The sequence below is a fragment of the Ambystoma mexicanum genome, chromosome 4p (assembly GCF_040938575.1).
Source record: "Ambystoma mexicanum isolate Mex_15411 chromosome 4p, UKY_AmexF1_1, whole genome shotgun sequence".
Taxonomy (NCBI): Eukaryota; Metazoa; Chordata; class Amphibia; order Caudata; family Ambystomatidae; genus Ambystoma; species Ambystoma mexicanum.
Genome location: NC_090927.1, coordinates 1011608382 through 1011635954, shown reverse-complemented (window position 1 = coordinate 1011635954; position 27573 = coordinate 1011608382). Strand labels below are relative to the sequence as shown.

At 47.4% G+C, this 27573-nt stretch overlaps 1 protein-coding gene across 4 annotated transcripts in view; it reads left to right on the top strand.

The window, feature by feature from the left end:
* The window catches only part of HSF2 (heat shock transcription factor 2), a 1113385-nt gene that overhangs the window by 860496 nt on the left and 225316 nt on the right, over nt 1-27573 (top strand). For all 4 annotated transcript variants that reach the window (XM_069606600.1, XM_069606598.1, XM_069606599.1 and 1 more), the window contains one exon: nt 1184-1237. In XM_069606600.1, coding sequence (XP_069462701.1) covers nt 1184-1237 — 54 coding nt within the window. The remainder of the gene's footprint in view (nt 1-1183; nt 1238-27573) is intronic.

The following is a 27573-nucleotide window of genomic DNA, read 5'->3' as shown; positions in this document are numbered from 1 at the left end:
TCTGAGCTTCAAACATGGAGTCCCAGGAAGACAATGCCCATTTATGTCAAATACTAGTTTCCATGCTTACCCGGAAAACACAGCCTTGTATTAAAGTCGTACTGGACTTCTGAACACATGCAAAAGGGAGAATTTCAGGCAGCGTGTAACCTAAAAACATAAGGTAGCTTGTCACCAGGAGTAATGCAAGAATCCGAGCAGGACATCCTGATCGGAGAAACTGCAGGGTACCTTTTGGAGTTTCCTGTGCTGGGATTCTCTTAAGGCTTCCATGGACATATTCCTGAATTTTCATCACCAGTGAAGCCCTGTATTGAAGGATGGGTTCTCACTAGGAAAAAGTGGTTGGTGAGCAGTGATAGAAATGGCAAAAATGACACTGCACATAATTTAAAGACTATGAAAAGGCCTACTGTGGCATTTGAACCTAAACTTTACAAACTTTATTTCATTGAGGCATGATTGCTGCAATCTAGAACAGCTGCCCTTCAGGGTAATACCCCCTCTTGGGTGACTCCAATATATTTGAAAGCACTGGGCAGCCTAGGACTTGGCTGCCTGCGGGAGCTCTATCTTCCCATATTGGTAGGATCCACTTGTAGAGCTTCCTGACACACACCTATTTTCGGTAATTTCACTTACTCAATCCGTATAGAGGATCTCTCTATTGGGAAACCCCTAACTGGCAGCTATACACTGACACAGAACCAAGACAGTTGTGTGTGCCAAGATGCTTCATACATTGCAGAAGTTGTGCTTTATAAATACCATATAACACATCTACAGGGTCAGAGACTGAAGCTAAGGCTGGAGATGAGTGTATTGTCAAATCTGGGTTCCATTATTGGAAACTTGCCTCTGCTCTGAAAGTCACATTTGAGTGACCCACAGACTATTTTGGCCTCCCATTGACTTTTGCCCTCTGATTTTTTTTAAAATTAATTTGTGTTTTTTATTGTTGCAAATATAAAGAAATAACTGTAATCGCAAATTAGTCCGGTGATTTCTTTGTTGAATATAAGTTTGTGTGTAGGAGCAGACAAAATGTAATATGGTGTGAGATAATCCTATTGATTGTTGTATATTACTGTTAAAAAGGTGCATGCATCACACGTTTAGTCAATAATTTGTTGCATATTTAACATGACCTTGCGATTTTTCTTTTTTCCTTTTTTTTTGGCAGCTTTTTACGAGTAGTGTTCAGATGAATCCAGCAGATTTCCGTAATAGTCCAAAAGTAAGTTGTGCTGATTCTTTAACTTTGTAAATCAAACACACAGTCCAAACGACTGTTATTGTTGCTCGATATTATCTGTGCCGATTTTGTTGACAAATTTTTGGGAAATGTACACTACAGATTAAGCTTTATTGTTGGTTTGAAGTGTAAAATCACCCCACTTTGTTGTATGAATTATAATTGTACAGCAATTATGTTCACCTTTGTGTGCCCAAACACTCAGAAGGCATTTCTAAAAGGTCCTTTGCACAAAACGTTTGCTTGGCTTTTTTTAATATGAGTGTAGAATGACATTCACTGGTTCATAAGAACGCAAATGGCCTTAAAGAGTATTTTGCAATCTCGTCAGATTTATCTGAGCATTAGTTTTGAATGTTCATCCCAGGAAGAAATACCATTAAAACCAATTTAGTACTTCAAAAGATTGAAACCCTGAAAGATGAGGAGATGTCGTTATTACCTGTACAAACACGTTAGTGTTTAGTACCCACTAGGGAGACAGACATACATTGCATGCATGGAATGACTTAGCTATGACAGGAATCGCTCTTCAAACTAATTGGATGAGGCTTGTGACCGGAGTTAACAGCAAATTTCCGAGATGAGGGTTAGTGGTGAAGCAGTTGGTGCATATTGAGGTTAAGGGATAAGAACACCAGCTAAATCGCCGCCAACAACCAGGGCTGTAATAACATTATAATAAGGCTAAATCATTGTCGTGGTGGATTGTTCGTCTAGGGAGACATTGAGTAAAAAGGGTAGTGAGAGCAACATCCAGCTTTTCAACAGTGGTTATAACCATCTGTTCACCATTGTTTACGATGCTTCACCAACCTACCAATTGATCCAACTAAGTTTTATATACCCAGTCAGAGAGGTGTAGTACCAGGCCTTATGGGCACTGAAGACTGTGTTAAAGGCCCTAACACAGCAAGGGTATTTAATGAGGTTTATGGGCCCATAACACCTAGTATGGCTCAAGTGTGGAGTCTAAAGTTATTATTACCTGCATCAATCTTGGTAATATGTAGTATTAAAAAAGTATATAGAAGTCAGTTAGTACAGAAATCCGCATAGTAGGTTGCAGCTAATTGATTGCGCTTATGCACTGCGTGGCCAGTAGATTTGCAATTTAGCTTTCTGAAATATCTGCAGGCTATACTGGTTTATATAGTTTGCAGATTATCTGTGGAAAATGCTTGCAGAACATTAAAGTGGTTCTACTGTATAGTATACGTTGGACACAGGCGAATTATAAATGCTGATAACATTATAGGTCATTGTGTCCTCCACCATCTTGTGAAGCGCACCCATCTTTGTGTTAATAGACATTGCAGAGGTACAAAAGATGTAGTTGATCAATATGGAAACAAAGTAGAATGTTGAAAAGGATGTTTCCTTACGGAATTCTTAACCTGCAGTAGGCGAATGTTGATAATCTGGGGCGGTAGTTGAAGATAATGTATTGGTGAAGCGAATGTCAAGGTTTCTGAAAGTTGCTCATGCACTCTTTCTGGTATGGATCCTACTTTTAGTATGACTTTTGTTTTAGGACTGTATAGGCTAATTCATTCGATTTTGGAGTAGTTGCTTTGATTTGGTTCAATATCCCTGATATGCTAGGTAGAAGTGTTCATGGCACTCATGAACATATTGAAAAGAAAATCTTTTAGTTTTACAATACAACAGTAAACGAACAGTCGTCACGTTACACTGAGAAATTTGATCACGGATCATTGGCATTAATATTGCAAACATTGCGTAACAAAACGTGCCATCAAGTATAGGCTGGCTGGGGGTGTGGGGTGTGGTGTGTCAATGTTTGGTCATTTTTTACTGCTGTGTGCATTCCGCACTTTTATTACGATCAAATTTATACTATTGGGTACCAACTATGCCATTGTCATGCACTTTATATAACTGCTGTGCACTAAAGAAAATGTGTTGTCATGCATGTTTGTTGGTTTTTGGCAGGTACATGTAATAGTAAATCGTAGCCATATTCTATTTGTCATTTTTTGGTGGGTGGATGTGCTGTTTTTTAATGTGTTTTCCTGTAGGCGGGCCATTTATTTTGGTCGATTTAATTACTTATAAGTGTATACAAGTGCTAGCTTATGAAATTTGTGAGGCAATCTTTGCCTATTTTTTGCTGTCTGTTTTTGTCCGTGTGCATTATGCACTTCATGTCAATTATAATGTTTCATTTATAGCATTGGGCATTCACTTTGGCATTGATATGTACTGGGCACTGTATATAATAAAGATTGCCCACGCTAATAGCTCAGGAAAGTCTTCATTCTATTAAAGACAAGGAGGCGAGCATTATGCTTCATCTTTCTTTAATACTGCCATATCAGCATTTCAAAACTTCAACTTTTAACTTTTATGATTTGGTTTTTCTTACATGTTACTTGGAAAAAAAAAACAAAGCAGGAAGTTACAAGTTTCATCTCTCAACTGAATCAACTAGGTTTTAGAAACCACGCTTCCCATAATCCTGAGGCCCTTTGTAGTCCTGACATCTACTCCTACACCAATCAGTGACCAGATAGGGGTATAAACACTGGCTCCCCTAAGTCCATTCCTCTTTCTTTTGCCATCAGAGTTCTAGAAATACATGGAGTCCCTCAAATGTCCAACACAATCCATAAGGCCTGCACTCGATCCGCAGCTGGCGTGACTGTTCGGTCCAATGGGACAACTTGCTAGAAGATCCTCGGTGCATATCCTTACTTGCTCATGTCGCCTTCTGATCGTCTCCTATGAGAACAGAAAATCATATGAGGGCGGGAATGAACTACAAATGGAACATCATGCATGACAGTTTTCATTCGCTCAGTCATTGCTCTCATTTGTTTCATACATTAGGGTGGGATATAATGCTCGCCTCCTTGTCTTTAATAGAATGAAGACTTTCCTGAGCTATTAGCGTGGGCAATCTTTATTCTATGACAAGACAGGAGGCTCGCATTATGCTTGTTCAAAGCTTGCTATTACTCTATTCGGTATATCAGATACTGGCTTGAAGTAGAAAGTCTTAAAGGTGGATTCAGAAGACCAATCAGCAGATTTCATAATATCTTGTAGGGCTACTCCTATCGCAAACGCTCTAGAAGCCATCGCTCCCCTAGCGGAATGTGCACCAAATAAGGATAAGTCTATCCCTGCCCACTGCATGACCTCCCTCACCCATCTCGCAATGGTCGCTGTCTCTACCGCGTGGTGAGGTTTCCTACGCGCTATAAGCAACTGAGTTACGCCGCGCGGTCTGGGATGCGCTGTAGCTGCTTCATAATCTTTGATACATTGCGCTACGCATAATTTCTTATTCTCTGCAAAATATGGGTAGGAAATTACTTTTGAGTCGGTTTTATGGGTAGGAAATTACTTTTGAGTCGGTCTTTGTTCTTTTCGCGATAGTAAACGCTACACCTTCTGGATAAAATATCTTTCTATTTCCAATGCTTTCACGTCTGACACCCTCCTGCACGCTACTAGACATAGCAGCATAGCTAATTTGCCTGATAGTTGTGACCTTGATAAAGCTTAATTTTCCGGCCACCTAAGGAATAATTGAAAAACGTCTCTAACGTCCCATAAAACTGCATACTTTGGCTCTGGCGACTTTCTCCGTTTTATACCTTTGAGGAGCCGTAAGATTGCTGGGTGCTCTCCTACTGGATGTAACGCTCACCTGACTCCCACGGAGGCGCTGGCCTGGTTCGCGCTGCTGTGACCTCTTCTAAGGTGATGCCCAGGGTTTGGAAGACGGACTGGACCGGGCCCCCAAATCTGGCTTGTCTGGCTCGCAGAAGTATCCTTCTTAGGGTCTGGAAGGACGAGCTCTCCATCCTGCTTCTGATGCAGGGGCGCGTTGGTATCCAGTTACTTCACTGGATTTTCGGATTGGTGAGAACCAAACTTGCTTGGCTTCCAGGTAAGTTTTTTGATAAGAGGTTCCCCTTGCGTCCATGCATTAATGTACTAATGCTAGTGTCTTTTTCCCCATAGGGGCCGGGGTACGGAATGCCGGGGAACAGGCACCGACCCGAGATGAGAGGTGAAAGCCTTGTAGAAATCAGGTGAGTCTTTAATGAGCGTTTTTTGGGTAATGTCTTTTCATTCGCTCATTAACGCTGATGTCTCTCTTTCCCCTTAGGGGCCGGGGTCCGGAAATGCCAGGATGCGGCGCGGACCCGAAATGAAGAGGGAATGAATCAACAGGTAAGTCTTAACATGGAGATTTAGCTTTCCTTATTCCCTTCTTTCTCTCACCTTTTGTTCTGGTCTTTTTCTCCCTAGGCGCTGGGGCGTGACTGCGAATCCGGATGATCGCTGCTGAACATGGAGGCGCCCTGTAAAGGTGAGTGGAATGCGGCGCTGCATCGATCGACGCGATGAGCTTTTAAATAAAAGCCTTCCTTTTCAGGATTGTCGGCGAGATGTCTCCGGGATGCGGATTTAGCAGGTAAGGACTTTTCCTTCTTCTGTTCTCTTCTTCTCTTCCTTTGCAGGTGATCCAGGATGCTGGCAGGCGTGGCAGAAGTCAGGATGCAGGAGCAGACACGGTGAGCGCCCACCTGCTAGATGCAGAACAACGCGAAGCACGTGTGGCTGTTCGGGTGGGGTTTAAATAGCCTTGGAAGAAGTTCCAGGTATGTATCCTTCCTCCAATCAGGTATGTAACCATTCCCTGACCACGCCCGGATGGTAAATTAGTCCCACAGGTAAAGTAGTTCCTTTCAGGCCTCAAGGAGACCGGGATCCTGCAGCATGGTCTGCATCAGGTAAGTGCACCCAAGCAGTTCCATAATGAGCCTGGCGCTTATGGCGCCAGGACACTGTCCAAAGGGCCCCTATATGGGGTTGCTGGGACCTTCCTTGGGGCCTGATGTCCGCTTTCGGGGACGCAGGGCTTGAACTGGCTCCCCGGGAGCGTGCATCATGACGCTGGATTATTTCCTATTTTCTTGTGCCCTGCTGAAATTGCGGATCTGTATAATCCTATCGTTCTGTAAGCAGGAATTTCGAAGCCAAAAAGTTCAGGATGCTCACTAGAGGTGCAGAAATGTGATCCAGACTGTGTTCTGAACACCACTGCGCCCAACCGTTCCAAGCTGTGTTATAGCTCCTAATGGTGGAAGGAGCCCAGGAATCTCGGATACAAAATGCAGCGATGTTCGAAATTCCTGGCAAGTTCCATCTTTTCCTGAAACCCTGCAGGCAATCAGCTGCAGGGAACCCGTTTCTATGAGCGGCAGAACCCGGCCGGTCGGGTCGAGTAGAAGGTCCTGGCTGCTCGGAACTATCCTCGGAAAATCCGTAGAAAGTTCCATCGCTACTGGAAACCAGGCCTGCGCCCTCCAACAGGGTAGCACCATCACCACTTCCGCTTTGTCTCTGCGGACTTTCGCTAGAGCTCTTGTGATCATTGCGAATGGCGGAAAGGCATAGTGAACTGCTCCGTTCCATGGGTGTAGAAAAGCGTCCGTACCCGCTGCTCCTGGGTCTATCCTCCAACTGAAATATCTCTGTCTGCGCATTCAATCTGGACGCAAACAGATCTATGTCTAGGGGTCCCCATATGCCTTGGAGGCGCTTGAAAACTAGAGGGTGTAGCTTCCAATCGGTGGAGTCTACAAGATACAGAGAGTTCCAGTCTGCTATACTGTTCTGGCTCCCTGGAAGATATTCCGCAGTCACTGCAATGTCGTTCTGAAGGCAATGCCAGAAATCTTTCGCTAATTCTGCTAGCATTCTGGATCTCGTTCCCCCTAATTTGTTGATGTAGCGGACTGCTGAGATGTTGTCCATCTTGAGTAATACGCAACATCTTATTTTGTCCTTTGTGAATGCCCGAACTGCGAAGGAGCCTGCAAGGAGTTCTAGACAATTCATGTGGAGATTCAACTCTTCGCCGGACCATTTCCCGCCTGTCTGGGCTTGTTCGCACCTCGCTCCCCAACCTGACCTGCTTGCGTCTGACTCGATGGTCAGTTCTGGAACATCTCCGAAGATCGCTCGCCCGTTCCAGGCTTCCATGTTCTCCAGCCACCACCGTAGCTCTGTCATGGCTTCTTGGTCTAGGTTCACTAGCTGATGATATTTTAGGCCTCCGCGAAGATGCTTGATCTTGAGCCTCTGTAACGCTCGATAATGTAACGGTCCCGGGAATATGGCCTGAATGGAGGCTGCAAGCAGGCCTACTATTCTGGCCAGGTTCCGAAGCGAGATTACTCATTTCGCAATCACTGTCCTGAGCTCCTTCTTTATCGCTCTCACTTTGTGATTTGGAAGCTCTAGAGTCGCTTTTACGGTATCTATGGTGAAGCCTAAAAATTCCAACTTCTGAACTGGCGCTAATTGGGACTTCTCTATATTCACTAAGAATCCCAGAGATGTTAGGAACTTGAAAATCCACCGCACATCTCTCGTTAGGGTCTCCTTGCTGGATCCCATCACCAGGATATCGTCCAGATAGATAATCATACGGATACCTCTCTCCCTGATAGCTGCTGCTACTGGCTTCATCGCTCTCGTGTACGCCCACGGTGCTGACGCCAGCCTGAACGGCAGGCATGCAAAGCGCCAAATCTCTCCTTCCCATCGGAACTGGAGATACTTCCGATAGGCAGTTGCTATCGGAATCGCTAGATAGGCGTCTTTGAGGTCTAGACGGGCTAGCCAATCTCCTGAATGCAATAGGTATCGGAGGAGATGGATGCCTTCCATCTTGAAATGGTTGTATTGCAGCCAACTGTTCAATTCTTTCAGATGTATTACTGGACAAATCTTTTCCCCTCTGCGCACCAGGAACATATTGCTGAGGAAAAACGGACTTCCTGTGTTCTTGCGTTTTTCTCTACTAATTTGCTTAACTCGCTGTGTAAAAGCGCTTTCTCTTCTAGTGGCATGAAAATGGGGACAGGTTCTCTGTACTGCTTTGGGATGTCTATGAAATCTAGGGGAAGGCCCACTACTGCTTGTAAAACCCAAGCATCGCTTGACAAAGCTTGCCATTCTCTCAGAAAATGGAGAGTTCTGCCTCCGATAGGAACAATTGGTGTAATCACCGCCTGCTGCACCGGGCTGACGGAAAGAACCTCTTCCTCTGCGGACTCTTGGATGTCGTCCTCTGGCCGGGAAAAAGGTGTCCTGTTGACGGTTTTCCCAATATTGAGCGCGTGGACCTTGAGGCCTTTTTTGATAGTTGTAGCGACCGGACGAACGACCTCTGACTCGTCCGGTCCCTGCAAAAACACGACCTGGACATATCTTCTTTATAGAGCTTTGCGCTCTCTCGAGGGCTGAGTAGTTGCCAACAAATTGAGACATTTCCTTAGCGAAGGCCTCCCCGAAAAGCAGGCCTTTGGCGCCCTCCCCCGCTTCATAAATGGCTAGATCGCTGAGCTTATTGTCGATCTTTAGGAGGATGCCTCTTCTACGCTCTGAAGAGAGTGCACAGTTTGCGTTACCCAACAAGCACACTACCCTTTGAGCCCAGTTACCTAGGGCGTGAATATCTACTGGGGAACCAGTATCCTTTGATTTTTCGACAAGGTCCATAATCTTTGCCAGTGGACCCGCTAAGTCCAAGAGCTTATCTTGACAGCCTTTCCACGCACGATCGATGCCTTTCCTAACGTCTCGTGCTGTTTTGGTCACGAAAGTGACCATTTTTGGGTCTAGTTCTGGTGTATCTGCCAGCTTCCCGGGCAGTTCAGGCCGTGGACATTCTGATCGCATGCGGGATCGAACTTCTCTGTCCAGCGGCTTCCTGATGTGTTGTGACATCTATAATGCCACTCTGGGTGAAGGCACCCACTCAGAAGACTTTGGGTGTCTAATGGACTCCGGGTCGAACATATCTATTACGTTGTCTTCTTCCTCGGGAAGAGTTTGTGGAACTGGCTGAGGGTACTCTTCTTCCTCGCCGCCTTCGTCGTCGGGGGCGTGTCCCTCTTCATATTCCCCTGAATTGTCCACCCCTGGGGCCGGGGCTCTGATGTGGCCATCTGCTAATGTTGCTAGAAAGGCTTCTTTAAATCTGGCGACTGGGTCGCTTTCACTTTGGGGAACAGAGTCAACCCTATCTTTTGTGCCCGAGGGGGTCAAAGAGTCAGCGCTCTTCCGGGCTTTTTTACCTCCCTTATTTTCAACCCTCTTCTGAGGGTGTCCAGCTGACGTCCCTTCTCCAGGGCTGTCGGCCCGTCTCTTCCTGGCCGCCAGCTGTTTCCGCTGCTCAGCCATGCATGCTTCGAGCATTTCTAACTTTTCAGTCAAAGGTTGCACCCCTTGGGAGACTGCTTGAGAAAGTGAATCTCCCAGTACCCTCTTGAAGCTGAGGGATAAGTCAGTGTCTTGCCAGGTGGGTTCTTCCTCCCACTCTTGACCACTCCACTCTGGTGAGGTGGACTGGGAATCTCTCGGGTGCGATGAGTGAGCCATTGAATCTTGTTAGCAGCGCTAACTTCTTGGAGTCAGCTGAAAATTAAGGCTCCAAAGTGTTTACCTTCTGTGCACTCTGCGCCTTCTAGTTATCTGTGAACTGTTTCACGTTCTCTGTATATTCAACAGATGCCACCAAGGAAGTCTTTCCCCTTCTGTTTTTTGAAAAATTCCTCTCAGGTACTGACTCACACGATCCTCCGCTCTGTTTTGCTATGTGTACGCGCGAAAAGCGAGCGTTCGGAAACGTGGAGCATGCCGGGAATGATATGAGGCTGAGTCTGCCTACTGGGTCCTAAAGCTCTGCGCGTTCGGCGGCGCGAGCCGCACACGCGTATAATGTAGGCTGCCGCGGGGTCCTAGAACCTACGCAAGCGAATATTTCGGCTGCGCCTGAGGAGAACGGGGCGGCTGCCAGAAGCGAACGGCTTTGCCCGCGGCTCCGCCCCGCCTCTCCTTACTCTCGTTCCTGCTAGAATCGAAATAAAAGCATGACGGGGGAAGAATACTGGTAATACGCGCGCGCGCTTCCTACACAACGGTACAAACGCTGTAAAATAAGCTGTCGACAGCCATTAATCAAACACTTGTTAGTCTATCCGCTAACTATCATTGATAATGATTACATTTAGATACTAAATCATAATAGCCAATGATAATTTAAGGACAGCAAATATGAGACATAACACTTATCTCAGTATGGCAGCAAAAAGAAAGAGGAATGGACTTAGGGGAGCCAGTGTTTATACGCCTATCTGGTCACTGATTGGTGTAGGAGTAGAGGTCAGGACTACAAAGGGCCTCAGGATTATGGGAAGTTGGTTTCTAAAACCTAGTTGATTCAGTTGAGAGATGAAACTTGTAACTTCCTGCTTTGTTTTTTTTTCTCCAAGTAACATGTAAGAAAAACAAAAGTTAAAAGTTGAAGTTTTGAAATGCTGATATGGCAGTATTAAAGAAAGATGAAGCATAATGCGAGCCTCCTGTCTTGTCATAGAATTGCCATGCACTATGTACTTTAATTTATTATGGGTCATTGTTGTGTGCATTATGCACTTGATGTCCACTACGATGCTTGAATTTAAAGTATCAAGCATTAACTTTGCCATTGATATGTACTGTGTGCTGTATATGATTGCTATGCACTTCACTAGGATAACATCATACCTACTCTGTTCATACTTTCATGACTTGGTTATTAATTATTTATGTATTCCGAATTTTCAGGCATGTGGCCGCAGATGGGTCCCAACACATTTGGTTTGTGCATATACAAATTTCCTCATTTACCATCACTGTTGTGATGGTAAACTAACACTCCACCTCCTTATTCACCTCTTCTCTCTCACCTGGCCCCGCCACTCTGTTCCATTGCTTCACTCCGTCTCTCTCCAAAAACAGCCCCATTCTCTCCACCAACTGAATGTTTGGAGATGCTTTAATAGTACACTGGACCCTCCCCTGGTCTGGTCTTGAAAGCAATAGGTTGGGTCTGACATTTTGGGACGGCTGCCCTGTGATTGGCTTTAGCAACTTCCTTCCTGTGACATTCTGGGGGGTGGATTTAGGGAGACAGAGTTTATAAGAGGTGGGATGGCCATCCTGGTTTTTACTAGTATTCCCGACCTCTGCGTGCACATCACATTCCGTTTGTTGCTGGAAGATATCCTCCCTGGTCTTGACTGTGTCCTTTTCTTGTTTTCAGCAGGTCAGTCTGACTTTTACAAGCTCCTTTGGAGAAAGTGGGAGACGGTAATATCGGTTTCTCCCCTTTGTTTTAGGGAAGGAGGGGGGTGCAGGTTCTCCCCTCTTATGTTATTGTGTGCTATATTCCCTGAGGTTTGAAAAGCACCTTTGTGGGCTGACCTGCTATTGCTGCACCTGCGAGTGTGGATTCATGCTTTTTAAAAAAATTGTTTTAAGAAAACCTGGGGGATTATAGGAGATAGTCCTCCACTTCCCACGCTATGGAAAACCCTGGGTTGGTAAATTATTTCCTCGTTTTCGATTGACTTTCTGGGGTTTGCCAGACGTTGTCCATTATGGTCTCTCTCATGTATCCCTAATTGCCTTACCTGGATCCAGTCGAGGGTTTTGACTTTGGCCCAGTGAAGAATTGAATGTTGGTGTTTCTTAGGGAGAATTCTCAGAAATGTGCTAATTCCTCTCTACGTTAGAGACCACCAGCACTTTTGCTGGACTCTAGGACTTTTTAATTTTTAACCTGGAGAGTGTGCAACCTTTTTCCCCACTCATGTATTTTTCTGTGATTTACACACTGGCCCTCGTTACAAGTCTGGCGATAACCGTGCCTGAAATTCCGGCAGGTTACCGCCGGACTCGTATTACCATTCCGCCTCTGTGATTCCCGGAATTACCAGGGCATTACGACTCTGGTGACCCAGGAATTCCAGAGGCAGAATTTGGTAAATCCCCATTCGCATACGACTCAATGGGGAAGAGGAAACACTGCCACCATCTCGTGATGGTGCCGGTGTTTCCACATCCACCTGCAGGCGGGTGGTGTTAAACCTGCCAGGTCAGACCTGGCGGGAATGACACCTCCACCTGCAGGACTTGAGATCACCCGGTATGGAAACAACGTTGGTGGCGGATTTACCACCACTGTTATTTCCATACCGGGTGACTCATAATGAGGCCCATTGTTTCTTTTTGGTTTTGGAGTCTGCCAAACTCCATAGGCATCTTTGCATTGTGGCACACAACACCTAAAGTGCAGTGGCACAGGGAAGTCTCTTAGATTTCCCAAAGGTTTAAATACCTTCTCTTGGATAAACTACTGTTTCCAAGAGCAGCAAAGTGAAATTGATTTTACTTACATTTGTAACTTTCGTGACCCAGCACACACCATCTTACCATAGGGAGCTGGAGGGGCTACTTAACTAGCCCCCTTTGTCTAGTTTCTCATGCAACATTTTTATGTTACCTTTTCTACAATGAATGGCTGGTGGCAGTGGTTTACTTTTTACTACCATTGTGTGTTTTTACCGCGGGCTGAGTTCGCAGCTGCAGTAAAGCACCCATGGGTGCCCATTTTGTCAAAATGGCCCTGGTCTTCTTTTTTCGCCATGTCTTGTTGGAAAGGTCCTTCTTCAGATTTACTCTGCGTGCCAAACCAGGTTTGGTCACTTTGTTCGTTTTGTCTTTGGCGGGATTCACGAGTGAAGCCCGCCTCTGGCTCCAGTATGTCTGGCAGGGGCAGGAAGTGAGGGAGGTCCCCGACTCCCTGTGCTTAATCCCCTTGGTTACAGGAATGCACCCAAAGGTGATTGGCCGGCTGGCTGTCCGGCAAGGACAGCCACCTTGCTCTGTGATTGACAGCTAGGCTGGAATGAATGGGAGAAACCTGCATGAAAGGCGAGGCTCTTTGGCTTGGAAGCCAGAGTCGACCACTGGACGAAGGAATCCGAAGAAGAACTTGGAAGAGAAGCCTGCTGACACTCCTGGACCATTGGTTTGCCCGGTGAAGCTCTGCTGCTGTGCTGAAGCTCCAAATTTGCTTCGACTAGAGAAGCCCTGCAAGGACGACCTCTCCCCTCGAGTTGGTGGGAACAATCAACTCCAAAGTGAACTCGTTTGGACATCCTCTCGGAGCCGGCTGTACCTCTGCTGCTTCTGCTGGAACCGAAGTTCCAGGGAGAGGAACACCAAACAGAGTGCATCACTTTTAAGTCGGACCCGAGCTTGTGGAAGATCCTTGGGACTCCCAGTAAGCAGGACTGACCAAGCCTGAGCCACCTCAACAGAGTGCTGGGCCTCAGATGTGAGGAAAGTCCAGAGTGGTATCCGAGAGTCCGCAATGGTGTTATTTGCTGAGACGCGAGGAACTGAAACCGCTAAGTGCAGCTGAATAGAAGTTTGTCCTTTTCTGCCGCGGACCGTCCCATTGCAGTGCAGGAGTCCCCAGACGTCTCCCCTCTTGTCCCCATGACTGAGGCCCAGGAACAAAAGGATCTGCAGAGCTGCACAGGAACAGAAGCCTGCTGAAACCATTTCTTCTAACCAAAGGTACTGTAAAGTTTGAGAGGACTTGCCTCTCGTTTTTGTAGCCTTACTTGATCTCAGTTAAGACTTGTCTTGGTTGCTTCTGTAGAGTTGCTTGCATCTTCTACCTCTCACAAGCCTCCCAGCTTGTGACCTTACATTGATTCTACTTTTTCTACAAAGACTTCTAAAACACTGTGCAAGACTTTTACTTACCTGCAAGAAGTGCTTCAGCTCACCTAGGCTTTTGCCTAATTGACATTGGCTTACCTGGCTCCCTGAATGACTCCTCTGCTTGTGCCTTACCTTCCCTCCAGGAAAGTGTTAATTTCTCCAGCATTGGATCTTTCATGGATTCACATGCTTAGAATATTCCCCGTCGTCAGACTGGGACCCCTCGGTACACATATATAGCCTTTTCCAATAGGAAAACTTTCGACACTTTTGTGTCCTATCTACGTCCTTTTAGGACCCGCCTACGCATGCTCCGTAGGGCGTCCCCGTATAAGAGGCCCGCCCCCACGGTTCCCCTTCAGATTTCAACCGTCTCCAAAGTAGTGGGATCTCCTCGCGCTGTCTTACTATTTTGTAAAAGGTTGCATTACTGGAAGTTGAGTACAGAAAATGTCCTCCGTGTCAGGAAAAGCGCTGTTCCGCCCATGCGCGACGTGCGGCTTGAAAAAAGTTTGAGGGGGACGGACATATGGATTGTATATATTGCCTCCACCCTCATCATTCGGCGGATAACTGCGACATATGCAAAGGGTTTTCTCAAAAAACCCTCAAAGACCGCAGTAGACGACTGGTGGCATTGCTGAATGATGGAGCGGGGGCATACCCGACCTTCGGAGGTAGGCTCCACACAATCGGCGAAAACATCACGCCGCGCTACCTCGTCGGAACCACCGGCGAAGAAATCTCGACCGGCAGAAAAAGAGTCGTCTGGAAGTCACTCAACTAGAGACTCCTCGTCAAAGAAATCATCTTCATCAAAAAAGCATGAAAAGGAAAGGAAATCCTCCTCGGGCGATCATCATAGATCGACCACGAGTCGAGAGTCGAGTAAAAGCAAGCCAAGTGTGGAAAAGGCGGGACCGCCAAAACCACCTGCTAAGTCACCGTCGTCGACGGCGGTCCAGTCTTCGGCCTCCACCCTGCCACTTACGCAGGTGGCATCCACCGTCCCACCGACAGTGACGTCGACGATGGCCTCGTCGACGGGGGTTCTACAGGAGGCCTGGAGGCCTGGAGTTTTTGATCCGATCCCCCCGGATACTTTACTACAAGAACAGGCTGTGTTGCTGTCCTCGGAGGACGAGAATGAGAGAATAGCTGGCCCAGCAGACCTAGGGCTACGAGTGGCTGACAAGTCGTCGACGAGGGGATCCGTTATACCGGTATCTGCCCCTCTTCTCAATCCTCAATCTGTTTTGTCGTTGGAAATTCTGTCCACGCTTCAGTCGTTGTTACAGTCGTTGGACCAGAGACTACCTCAGGCAAACCTGCCACAGTCACCCGTCGACGAGCCGGGCCCGTCCCGTCAACCGACGCACCTACGCACGCCAATCTCAGCACTGGCACAAGAGGAAGGTGAGCTGCCAGATTCGGAGTCTGACAGGGGAGCCATGTCGGATATCTCCTCATCTCCCTCCAGGGATCCAACCTGGGAGTCAGAGGTGGAGTTGGAAACCCCTAGAAGCCCAGCTCACCCGTCCCCTCCGGACGACATTGCGTCATTCCATTCTATGATGGAGAAGGCATGCAAAGAATTTGGTTTGTCCCAGGAAGAACAGAAAAAGGACTGTTTTTTGTTCAACCACATGGGTAAAAGAAGGAGGTCTGTGTTCTCGATACCAATACTAGACCATGTGTGGGAGGAGGGGTTGCAGACAATGCGTCACCCGTTTTCAGAGCCGGCAGTGAAAGGACCCCTGGAAAAAAAGTTAAAGGCTCCAGAGTCTACCCCCAAGTGTTTATCCTCCCAACCAACGCCAGACTCTGTGGTGTCGGCGGCAGCGGCGAGGAAGGCGAAGGCCCAGCACAAGTGCACGACTCCTCCTGAGAATGAAGCGAGACGCCAAGATTCCTTTGGCAAAAAAGTGCTATCCGTGGGAGCGACCACAGTAAAGGCCGCAAACTCTCTGGCAATTGTTGCTAGATACGATAGGGAGATGTGGCACAGGCTAGCTCCGTTGCTTGATCATCTTCCGGAAGAGCATAGGAAGGCAGCGATGTTACTCATCCGAGAAGGTGAGGAAGCCTCAAATCACGCAATAAACATCGCGGTGGACCTCGCTGAGTCAGGCTTCAAGCAAGTCAATAATGGGGTCGTATTACGTCGACAGTCATGGCTTAAGTGTACCTACTTCAGGCCAGAAGTACAATACAAAGTTTTAGATATGCCCTTTGAGGGAGACCTTCTTTTCGGGGAGAAGGTGGACGAAGCCCTAAAGGGAATGAAAGAGGACTCGGACACGACACGTTCATTGGGTGCCCTCCAGAGTGGCAGAAACTACAAGTCTTTTCGTCCCTTTAGAGGGGCTTCAGGTAATTCAAGATTATCTGCGTCTGGAGACAGATCCATTGGCAGATCAGCTTACCCCTCCCAGGGATACAGACGTGCCTCCCAAACGGCGAACCGTCGCCGGAACTTCCAGACTTCCAGGAAAAGACCATCATATCCGTCGTCGTCGAGAGACAAGCAAAATAAAGATCAGCAGTGATATACAACACACCGTTCTGGGGGGAAGAGTTTCAGCATATGTCGACGAATGGGAACGAATAACGACGGATCTATGGGTGCTGGATACTATAAGAAACGGACACTCTCTACAATTCAAACACAGCCATACGCAAATTCCACCTGCGTTCACCGCTCATTCCCATCTGAAGATACTGCAACAAGAGGTAACACTCATGTTAGCAAAGGGCGTGATAGAATTAGTTCCAACATCACAGAGAGGTCAAGGAGTCTACTCAAGATATTTCATCGTAAAAAAGCCGAACGGCAAATGGCGTCCCATTTTAGATTTACGCGATCTCAACAAGTCTCTAAAGAGCCTAAAATTCAAGATGCTCACTCTGCAGGAAGCGATCCGCGCCGTTCAAGAGGGGGATTTTCTAGCGTCCCTGGATTTACAGGACGCGTATTTCCATATTCCAATGTGTCGGAAACACAGGAAATACCTAAGATTTGTAATAGGGCGGACTCACTACCAATTCACGGTTCTTCCTTTTGGGCTCAAGACCTCCCCCGTTCACAAAATGCCTGGCTCCAGTAGCGGCCAGGCTAAGGAAGCAAGGCCACCATGTATACCCATACCTCGACGACTGGCTGGTAAGGGGATCCTCCCCAGCGTCGACCAACACAAGTTTACAAGCCACCATGCAGCTTCTACAACAGCTGGGATTCGCCATAAACTTCGAAAAATCCTCTCTGCAGCCATCGAGATCGCTGGTATTCCTGGGGGCACAGTTCGAGACCCAGTTAGGGCTAGTGAAACCTTCTCTCGACAGAACCTCAAGACTCAATCAACAAGCATGCCGACTACGGCGAAACACCAAGATCTCAGTGAGAAAATACGTTTCGGTCCTAGGGGCCATGGCATCCTGCATCCATCTGGTGGAAAACTGTCGCCTATTCATGAGGCCAGTCCAGGAATTCCTCGCGGACCGATGGACGCAGGCTCAAGGATCGTGGTCAGACAAGATAACCATCGACGACGACAAGCTGCTTCGGACCCTTCAGTGGTGGCAGAGTTTCCACAATCTGAGCAACGGCGTACCCCTACAGGAGCCGGAGTTTCAGCGAACCATAGTCACGGATGCGTCCCTAACCGGATGGGGAGCTCACATGGGTGCTCTCCAAACGCAAGGTCGCTGGTCTCCAACGGATCACTCCTACACATAAACGTGTTAGAGCTCAGAGCAGTACGATGGGCCTTAAGTCATTCCTACCACACATCAAGGGTTCGCGAGTACGAATACTGACCGACAATACAACGGCCATGTTTTATCTGAGGAAACAAGGAGGGACGCGATCAAGAACTCTTTCCATAGAAGCCCAAAAAACATGGCATTGGGCGTTAAAGCACGAAATTTCCATCGTGGCTCATCACCTTCCAGGAGTGAGGAACTCCTAAGCAGACTCCCTCAGCAGAAGCATGGCCCAAATACACGAGTGGGAAATGGACACAGTTCACCTGATGAAAGTGTTCGAGAAATGGGGTCACCCCCCTCTGGACGCCTTCGCGACCAAAGACAACAAGAAATGCGAGCAATTCGCAAGCAGATGGCCTCAAGAGGGCTCCTCCTTCCCATGGACGGACATGTTCCTCTATGCTTTTCCTCCGTTTCCCCTCATACGGAGGACAATACAGTGGATACGCAGATACAATTGCCGGGTAATCCTAGTGACACCATACTGGCCAAAGGCAACCGTGGTTCTCCGACCTGCTTCACCTGTCGCTGGAACATCCCATAGGGTTTCCGAAAGTCCCGAACATACTATCTCGGGACAAAGGCACGGTGTGGCATCACGACCCGGACAGTCTCAACCTTACAGCCTGGCTCCTGACTTTTCGGAGTTCGGGGCTTTAGATGTTTCGGAGGATTGTCAAAAAATTCTGCAAGCGGCTAGAGCCCCTTCTACAAACAAATCCTACTCCTATAAGTGGCGGAGGTTCTGTGAATGGTGTAGGGGACAACAGGGCCTACAACCGTTGTCGGTGACGCCAGAACAAGTTCTTCCTTACCTGCCCCTCTTGGCGGAGAGGGGATTATCCTTCACATCGATAAAGGTGCACCTGGTGGCCATCTCGAGATTCACAAGGAAAAGGCAGTCGTCCCCTCTATTTAGCGACAGACTTGTAAAACACTTCATGAGGGGTTTATTTCGAGCTTTTCCCCCCGGAAAAACGTTTCCCCCCGACTTGGAATCTCAACACAGTGTTGGCAGGCTTACTGAAACTGCCTTTTGAGCCTATGGCCACGTCCGACATAAAATTCATTTCGTGGAAGTTGGCATTCTTGATTGCTATCACGTCAGCTAGAAGAATCTCGGAACTGCAAGAGCTGGTCGTAGACCCGCCATACCTAAGATTCTTTAAGGACAAAGTAGTCCTGGCAACTAATCCTATGTTCGTCCCAAAAGTTCCGACAGTGTATCACAAACACTCGTCCATTGTTCTCCCTACTTTCTTCGCCACACCATCATCGGCAGCAGAAAAAGCTCTTCATACCCTGGGCGTTAAGAGGGCTCTGAAATTTTACCTATATCGTACACAGGAACTCAGGTCTACTAGACAACTGTTTGTCGCATATGGTCCGTCGACGAGAGGAAAAGCAATCTCTAAACAAGGATTGGCTCGATGGGTCTCATCGACGATTGCGTTTTGTCACTCTAAGGCCGGAAGGCCACTGCAAGGACATCCTAGAGCCCATTCTACAAGATCGATGTCCTCCTCAACAGCTTTATGGGCAGGAATTCCGTTGACGGACATATGCCAAGCTGCGGCATGGTCAGTGCCCCACACGTTTACCCGCCACTACTGCCTTGCCAGGCAGCATGCGGACGAGGTGCAGATGGGAAGAGCTGTCCTGCGCCATCTGTTTCAGTAAGGTAAGCTCCACGCTGTGGAGAATCTGTTGTCTACCTTCTTAATGACAGTTTATTTTATGTGGGTAAAGTTATATGAGGTAACTTATTCCTACTGTACATATGCATTGTGTAGTATGTTGAGGATATATTACATTACATTCTCACCGCCGTCTCAAGTGGTACTGCTATACAATCTATTCTAAGCATGTGAATCCATGAAAGATCCAATGCTGGAGAAGGGAATAGTTTCTTACCTGTAACTCCATTTCTCCAGCATTGGTATCTTTCATGGATTCACATGCGCCCGCCAACCTCCCCGGAATGTAATGTATTTGATAGATAAGTTTAACCCTTCCTACTTTGGAGGGGCCGAAATCTGAAGGGGAACCGCGGGGGCGGGCCTCTTATACGGGGACGCCCTACGGAGCATGCGTAGGCGGGTCCTAAAAGGACGTAGATAGGTGTCACGGTTCAACCGTGGAAGATATGGAATAAATGGCGGCTTCATTAGGCCACCGCGGAATCAGAAGCAGCATTCTAGTGTTCAACGTGCCTTTGTTTACATAGGCTGACACGCCCCCTTACCAGACGCGCTGCAACTCTTTCGAACTGCCCGCGTCGGACCGCCCGGTCCTTCCTCCGTGTGGTTTTTTTCTCCGTACCTACCTTTCTTCTTTCCTTGCCTCAGTTTTGCCTTTTCCCCGTTCCGGTCAAGTTTATTTGCTCTATTCCTTTTTCCTTCTTACGGTTGCGTCCTTCCGCGTACCGTGTTCGCCTCTCTCTCTCTTTCCCTTCTCGCTGTTTGCCTGCTTTGCACGCCAGCGTATCCTTCCTCCTTCGTTCCGAGCTTTCAGGTGTTTATTTCCCTTCCGTTCTTCTTTTCTCTACTTCCTCCACTCTTACACCTTGCTGGCTTAGCCTTGGATAATGTCTTTCTCTCTCTCTTACCTTCCTATCGTCCACCTTTTCTGTTAGCCTTCGCTTTCGAGCTCCCCTTTTCTTACCTGCATAGGAGGCGTTCCAGTTCATCCTGGTTGGAACCTACCTTCAGAACCTATTGGACTCCGTGCTCTCTGGATTGTGCCCCTTCCAGGAGACAGTCATTACTCCATTATGCCGTAGCTGTCCTGGTCCCACTGCCTACTCCGGTTAAGGATTTGGACCTTTCTTCCAAAGCAAGACCTACATCTGCATGTTGATTCCGCTCAGGGTTTTTTGCGCCTTACCAGGCTTTTTCCCTGAATTTGGGGGCAAGCTCCCTTGGGTCCGCCTGACGATTCTCAAATCATTGTCAAGGTGGCCTCAGGTGGAGAGCGTCCTTTTTTCTACGACAGAAGGAAGGGAAAGAAGGCGGAGAAGAGTGAAGAAGTACACAGAAAAGAAAGAAAGAGTCAGAGAGTCTACCATAATTCTTACGTCGGAGGTCACAGGTGAGGAGACACAGGGGGAGGCTTCTTCAGACTCTGATAATAGGACACAAAAGTGTCGAAAGTTTTCCTATTGGAAAAGGCTATATATGTGTACCGAGGGGTCCCAGTCTGACGACGGGGAATATTCTAAGCATGTGAATCCATGAAAGATACCAATGCTGGAGAAATGGAGTTACAGGTAAGAAACTATTCCCTTACTTTGCATTGGGGGGTTCAAAAGTACTTACCTGCTTCAGACTATTTGTGTGATCTCTTGTTTTATTCTGAAATCTCTTTACTTCAACACTCAACTCAGTATTGCTCTAAATGTACCAGTGATATATTAATGTCTACAGTGTAGGAAGTGTCGGTGTGCTATCCCAAATGGGCATTTGCTGATTTAAAGAAACTAAGAGCGTGTATTTATGTGTTAATATTATATTGCCCCTTCTGAAGAAGTCTTATTCAAACTGACTGTTAAATACATTAATAATGATTTAATCAAGAAACCTTGAGTGTAAGGGTTTATTTGGGTTCTTGTCACTGTGAATCTCTGTGTAACCACCCTACTGCTCACATTGACCCCTCTTGAGATAAGCCTGGCTGCTCAGCCACACTACCAACCTGTGTAGTACAGACTTCTACCAAAGAAGGCTGGGTTCCTATTGCCAGGAGGTCATGGTTGTTGTAGTGCACCCAAAGGGTACTGCTCCAAATCTTAAATCTTTCCTAACAGTGTTCTCTGCTATTCGTCCCTCTTATGGCCTGTGTAATTGAGGGTGGGCTTCTCTTACGTGGTGTGGTTGATATAAGCTAAACCATGTGACTATCCCGCTATGAGAAGGGAGTGCTGTGTAGCTGACTCAGAGGCTTTTAGGGTAGATACCCCTAAATACCAGCAGTGGACATCAGCACCACATAGTAGCCATCCCTGGATGTTCACCTCCAGTTCAGAGGCACACAACTAAACACTATTGCTATGTAAAGTAACTGAAACCATTGCCCAAGTCACAGGGATTTCAACTACACCACACTGATGGCCCCCAATGTGGTTGTAACACTTAGGTGGTTGTTGTATCTGTGGTAAATCAGAAGAAAGAGCCTGGCAAAGGGGTGGCATTCTACACAGAGTTTTTTTGAAATAATAAGAAAAAGACCTACCTATCCTTATACTACAAGGGTTTGCCCTACCTAGCAGAACTCTAACTAGGGTGCTCGTTGTCAAGGTGGTTTGTCTAAAGAAAAAAGTCCATCCTCTGTCCAAACCAAAAACTATATTACTCGGACCCTACCACGAAGCAAAAAGGATTCAGAAAACAAAAAAAGGGGCTCAGGAGAACGTCTCCCTTCTTCTGGCCTGGCTGGCTCATCCTCAGTGATTGATCTTCTTATATAGTCTCTTGTAATAGTTCTGATTAGCCCTTGCAATTCCTCAAGGGGGCTTCTTGGGTCTTTCTCAAGTGTCCAGTGACTATTGGCTCTTAATGTCAAGAATGGTTCTTTCCTCAACTGTTGTTCATATATTCTCTCTCTTCTGGTTTCTTGATTCTGGTTTAGCAAAAGGTTTATCACACTATTGACAAGGGAGGCTATTTCCATAGTACTTTTGGCTTTTCTCTGGGTTTCCCCACTCACTGTGAGGAGAGAGATTACTCCTGTAGTTCTCTTGGTTTTTTTTAAGGCTTTCACAATTACTGTGACGAGGGAGATTACTCCCGTACCGCTTTTGGCTTTTCTTATTACTTTCAAAATTCCACTGCCCCCTTCTGGGTCTCCCGCCACCCCTGTTACCTCTGACTCGGTGGGCGTGTGTCACCGGTTGTTGCTGGTCTTGCAGGCTGTCTTCTCTCCTGTAGACGCCTTCAGCATTTCTGTTCCCAGCTTCTCGTCTCGATCTGAAACTCTGCAGAGCTGTTGGATTGGCAGTTCCGGCACTGTTTACGGACCACGCGGTCCACCTCCTTGAGGTCACGCCGTTGTCAGTATTTTCCAAAGCTTCAAGTGAGTCGGCCCTTCGATGGCTCCTGGATTGCTTCTTCGTCAGCTCTGTCGTCCCCTGGACTGAGATCCAGCTTTCTTCTGTGTCTTCCCTTTCCCAGGTTTTAGTTTCCCGGGCTCTGCTGGCTTGATGCCGGCTTCTCCTTTTAGACAATCCTTCCTCTGTTTTTATTCTGTTTAGTTGGCTCCTCCCCAGCGGAGGACCCTAGTCCTTTATTTGTTTCCAAAAGGTATTCTTGATGCCTCCTAGGTGCCAAATCTTCCCAGTACTGACTATCTTCACTGAAAGAGTGGTTATTACTGTTTTTGTTAGTTGTTGACAACCAGAAAGTCAGTCAACACAGTCCTGTAGTAGTATTTATTCAAAGGATGTACCTGTTCTTCTTTGAAGTCTTGAAATCTTGAATGGTGTTATGAAGTAAATGGTGCAAAGCCCAGAAGCCTCTATGGAAAGAAGAACTGTGGAGAAACTCTCTGGGCCAAGCCCAGTAAAGGAGGACAAACCCTTGAAAGGGAAAAACCCTGTGTTGGTTTTCTTTCTTGCAATGTTAGTCGGACTGTAGTATAGGAAGACAGATCTCCGTAGTGCTCAGAGTTCGAGTTAAAGCAGGTCAGGTGTTCCAGCCCTAGCCGGCGTGAACACAGTATCTCGCTTGCAAAATGAGAAAGGTGCAGGGCAGTGAACGGTAAGCCCGCAGGAAGAGAAGGGAGAATATCCGGAGCAAGCAGGAAAGGGAGAACGGCTACTGAGTAGCAGAGCCATGAGAGGGAGGAGCTGCAGAGGACCCGTTGTCCGTAGGAATAGACAAATGCGTCAACAACGAAAGCTGGACTACGGTCCCCGAGGGCGTTCAACATACCGGCGCTTTGAGGTCATACCAATGACCTATAGAACGCTATATAAATGCCAAATAACATAACATTGAAAAAGGTAAACCTAGAGTGCATTCCACAGGAAGGGAGGCAGTCACAGCTGTATTTAAGCATCACAAATTTGTTGAGCATTTTAGTTCCTAATCTTCAAATGAGATTCTTTTAATTTTGGAAAAAGTGGCCCTAGATCCCAGCCATACATGGAGCTATCCAATGTTTATGGTTTTAATGAAGATACCTGTGGTAAAAATGCAAGTTCAGTGTGATAAAAAGGCTCTACTGACAGTTTCAAATTGCCCCTTGGCACATCTAAGCCTGAGAAGAGGTTCAGAGAGTTATTAAATGCAGCATTAAAATGGTAATTTGTCAGTGGTTTGAGGCTCCTCCAGTGTCATGATCGACAATATTCTCATGAGAAATGGATAGAGATGACCGGCGGCAGATGAATAAAGATCTGCTAGTGATCTCAAATGTCTCAATGTTTCGGCACTATTAATGTGGGAATTGTGGGTTGGACTGTGACGTCACAGAGGTGGTTGGGGTTGGTGTGGTAAGGTTTGCAGGACGCAATCATTAGGGAGTAATGTAGGTCACTCCATAGGGAAATGACATAGCTCTACCAATAAGGTCTGCATGATGGATAAACCTAATGTTGCAGTGTGTTTTGATGCTAATTAGTTTGTGCGATTATAAAAGCTTCAGTCTTAGGGGCGTGTTTCAACAGCGCCTTTCATGCAGTTCTGTTCTGCATTCTGTATGAATCTTGCTTTCCCAGCTGTGACTGGACCCAGAATAAATGGTTACTTCTTGCTTGGTGTGCACTCCTTAGTAATTTTGTATTGGTCAGTTTCGAGGCGACACGCAGTATATTTTTTGGAGGCCCGTACGGGGGAATCCAGCTTTCCTGATCAGACGCTGGAATGCCAGTCATGCTCCAGGAGGAGTGCGGGACAGCGTTTGCAGTCCAGTCCTAAGAGCTCTACAGCGAGGGTACGGAGTTCACAAAGGTCTGCCTGCTCGAAACGCTCCTTATGCTCGGAAGAGACTACTGGCCTTTAAAGGAATGCCCTGGGGTTGAGAAGACTCAAATCTCTGAAGGCGGCTACGTCAGTGTACCCATGCACAAACTCGCGGCGGGGAGGGTTTATTTTTATGCTGTATAGGACGCACCCTCAAGAGGTGAAGGTGGATTGGCCGTAGTCGTAGATTTTAGGTTCACTTACCCGATAGGGAGTGAGTGGGCGGTGGCACATCTGCCTTAGAGCAGAGGGTTGCGTAGTAAGTGGCGGACCTTGTTAGACGAGATTTGCGCATAGTGCAGGCAATTGGTATAGTTGCATCATTTTTTATTTTTATTTTTTTGGCTAAGAAGTTTTGAAGTGTTGTAGAGAAAGGACATATGTATTGGTGTTTGGTGTTTGTTGAAACGGAAGTAGTTTGTTGTGACAAAGTGAAGTTATTGGCCCTCATTACAACCTTGGCGGAGGACCATGGTGCTATTAGCACCATGGTCCATGCCGCTAAGGTTACGATTCCGCCATGGTGGATGGCGGAATTACCGCCCCATTCCAAGGTGAGTGGGGCGGTAATTCCCCATTCACCATTTGCCCTTCCCCATTCCCATTTTTGCCCCCATAGGGCATAATGGGAATGGGGAAGGCGCTAATTACGGCACCGTAAATTACGGTGCCGTAATTCGCTCCAAAGTCCCTTTGTGGGTTGGATTTTTAACGCCTGCTAAAAGCAGGCGTTAAACACCAACCCGCAAAGGGACACTTGTAATCAGGCGTTAAGGGTTAACGGCGCCGACGGCGCCGTTAAACCCTTAACGCCTGAGTTGTAATGAGGGCCATTGTGTTTTGTTTATTGTGGCTGCGGTAATCGCGGCAAGAGCCGATCTAATATGTAAATATTGGAGGAGCTGTATAGCATGTGCAAGGGGCACAGTCGAAAGAACGAAGGAAGGAGCAACTGGGCCCTAGGCACATTAACATAGGGCATCATTGTTAACATAGTGGGCCTGTGGGGGGGCGTGGCCAGGTAGCCATGGGATAGGACTTGTTTCCTTGGGGCTCCTGCTGATCCTGACTGATCCTTATGAGCACATGTGCTTGGAATTGTGCATTTGAAATACTAACAATGCTACGGTTGGGCGAATATGTGACGAACGTGGTGCATGCATTTTCGCAGAGGACCGAGGAGTAAACAGAAGTTGCGAGTGAAGGAAGAACGGCAGGATCCTGTGAGGGTAGAGACAAAATGGCGTCCCACCTCTAACAAAGGAAAATGCCAGCGAGTCAAGGGGAAGATCGAGAGTGACTACAACGGAAAGACGACGGGGGATAACTGCAGCTGGCAGGAACGAAAAGCGGCAGGCAAGCGGTTTCCCATTGCTCTGATGGTCATGTAAGTCGCCGGAAGAGAACGAACAAGGCGGCGGATCGAGCCCCAGCTGAGAAGCGCACACAGTAAACAAGTGTAATCACATCCCTACATAGTGGCAGAGGCTGTGGGGGTCTGCACCCATACGAGAAGTGCACCTCAGCAGGAGACCCGTGCTCGCAGCTGCACACGCGGAGTGAGGGGAGCACACTGCAACGAGAAGCCCGTCCTTGTGTTTGATTACACGAGGAAAGGGGGGAACAAGATGGGACGGAGCGAACAGCTGTAACACAACAGGAGTGGCTGGAATATCAGAAGGCGAGTCGCGAGGTGGCTTACGGTCCGCGGCAGACTAGCAGAGACACATGGAGCGTTATACACATGGAGGTTGTTACTTTAGTCTCTTCAGAACACAACAGAAACTAGTGCGAGTAGACGCAGCCCGCGCCTTTGAGAGGAAACTGACGATGCATCAAACCTTCACACATACAAAGGCTGTCACAAGTGTCCTTCTTAGAATGCAACAGTATCCAGCATGAGACGGTGTAGCCTGAGCCTCTGAGGGAGGGAAACTGACGAGACCACAGAGCGAGCGGATTCCGAAGTGCACAGGCACTCTGTAAACACACAACACGGGGCAAAGTCGGAGAACAAAGAAATAAGGCCCGTGGATGACATCAGGAAGGTAGAATACCACAGCAAAGTTCTTTGAGTGTTCAGACTTGGGTAACTGGAATCGCACCTCAAGGAAAAGCATCACGGCTGTGTCCTAAGAAAGGGGGGCCAACACAGCCTAATCAGACCGGGCTGTCGAACTGGAAGCAAAACTATGCATAGGCCTAGCGCAGGAGCCTGCACACGGAAGTTGCCAGGAGATTTCTGACTTGGAGGGGAATTTGCACAAGTACTCTAAAAACACAGACAAAGGGCAGGGTAACTTGGACTGGGCGCAAGAATAAGTGGCTAACCGAATCTGACACCTGAGGTGTGCAGTGTGAGTGTGTACTGCTGCAGAGGATTGTGATGACAAGCGTGGTGCTGCGCTAAATTAAAGCACCGCTGGGTACTGAAACGGGGGATGAGCTGAAAAGGGGCCTCAACACCACATGAAGTAGCTGACAACAGGGGTGCACAACAAGTGCTGCACAGATACGAGAACAGCGTTTCCCCCTGGTGACGCTTCTGGTTCCAACAGGCAAGCAAGCACAGTTAAACTGACTTCACGTCCGGAATCAGCAAAAGCAGGGGGGAATTCCCAAGAGAGATAGTTGTATGAGAGGGCGAGAACGCAGTACACTGCTGAAACAGTCGACTCCCCCAGAATATAGAACAACAGAGATAAATGAGGACGGGGTCATAACCAAGCCACCAACGGAGGGTTAATGCAGACCATACTGCATGATAAGTGAGGAGTTCCATAAAAGCACCCAAAAGCCTGAAGGGCTGAACGGCCGATAACGACAGATAGAACAGCCAAATACGTGGAAGCAAGAATGGCGTCTAAACCGAATAAATCCAAGGGGTAACAGTCCTCAATAGACATTTTTGCCAAGCCTGCTCAGACAGCAGAAGTCACAAAAACGACGGGGCTGAGCACACAGGGGGGAGAAATCCCAATA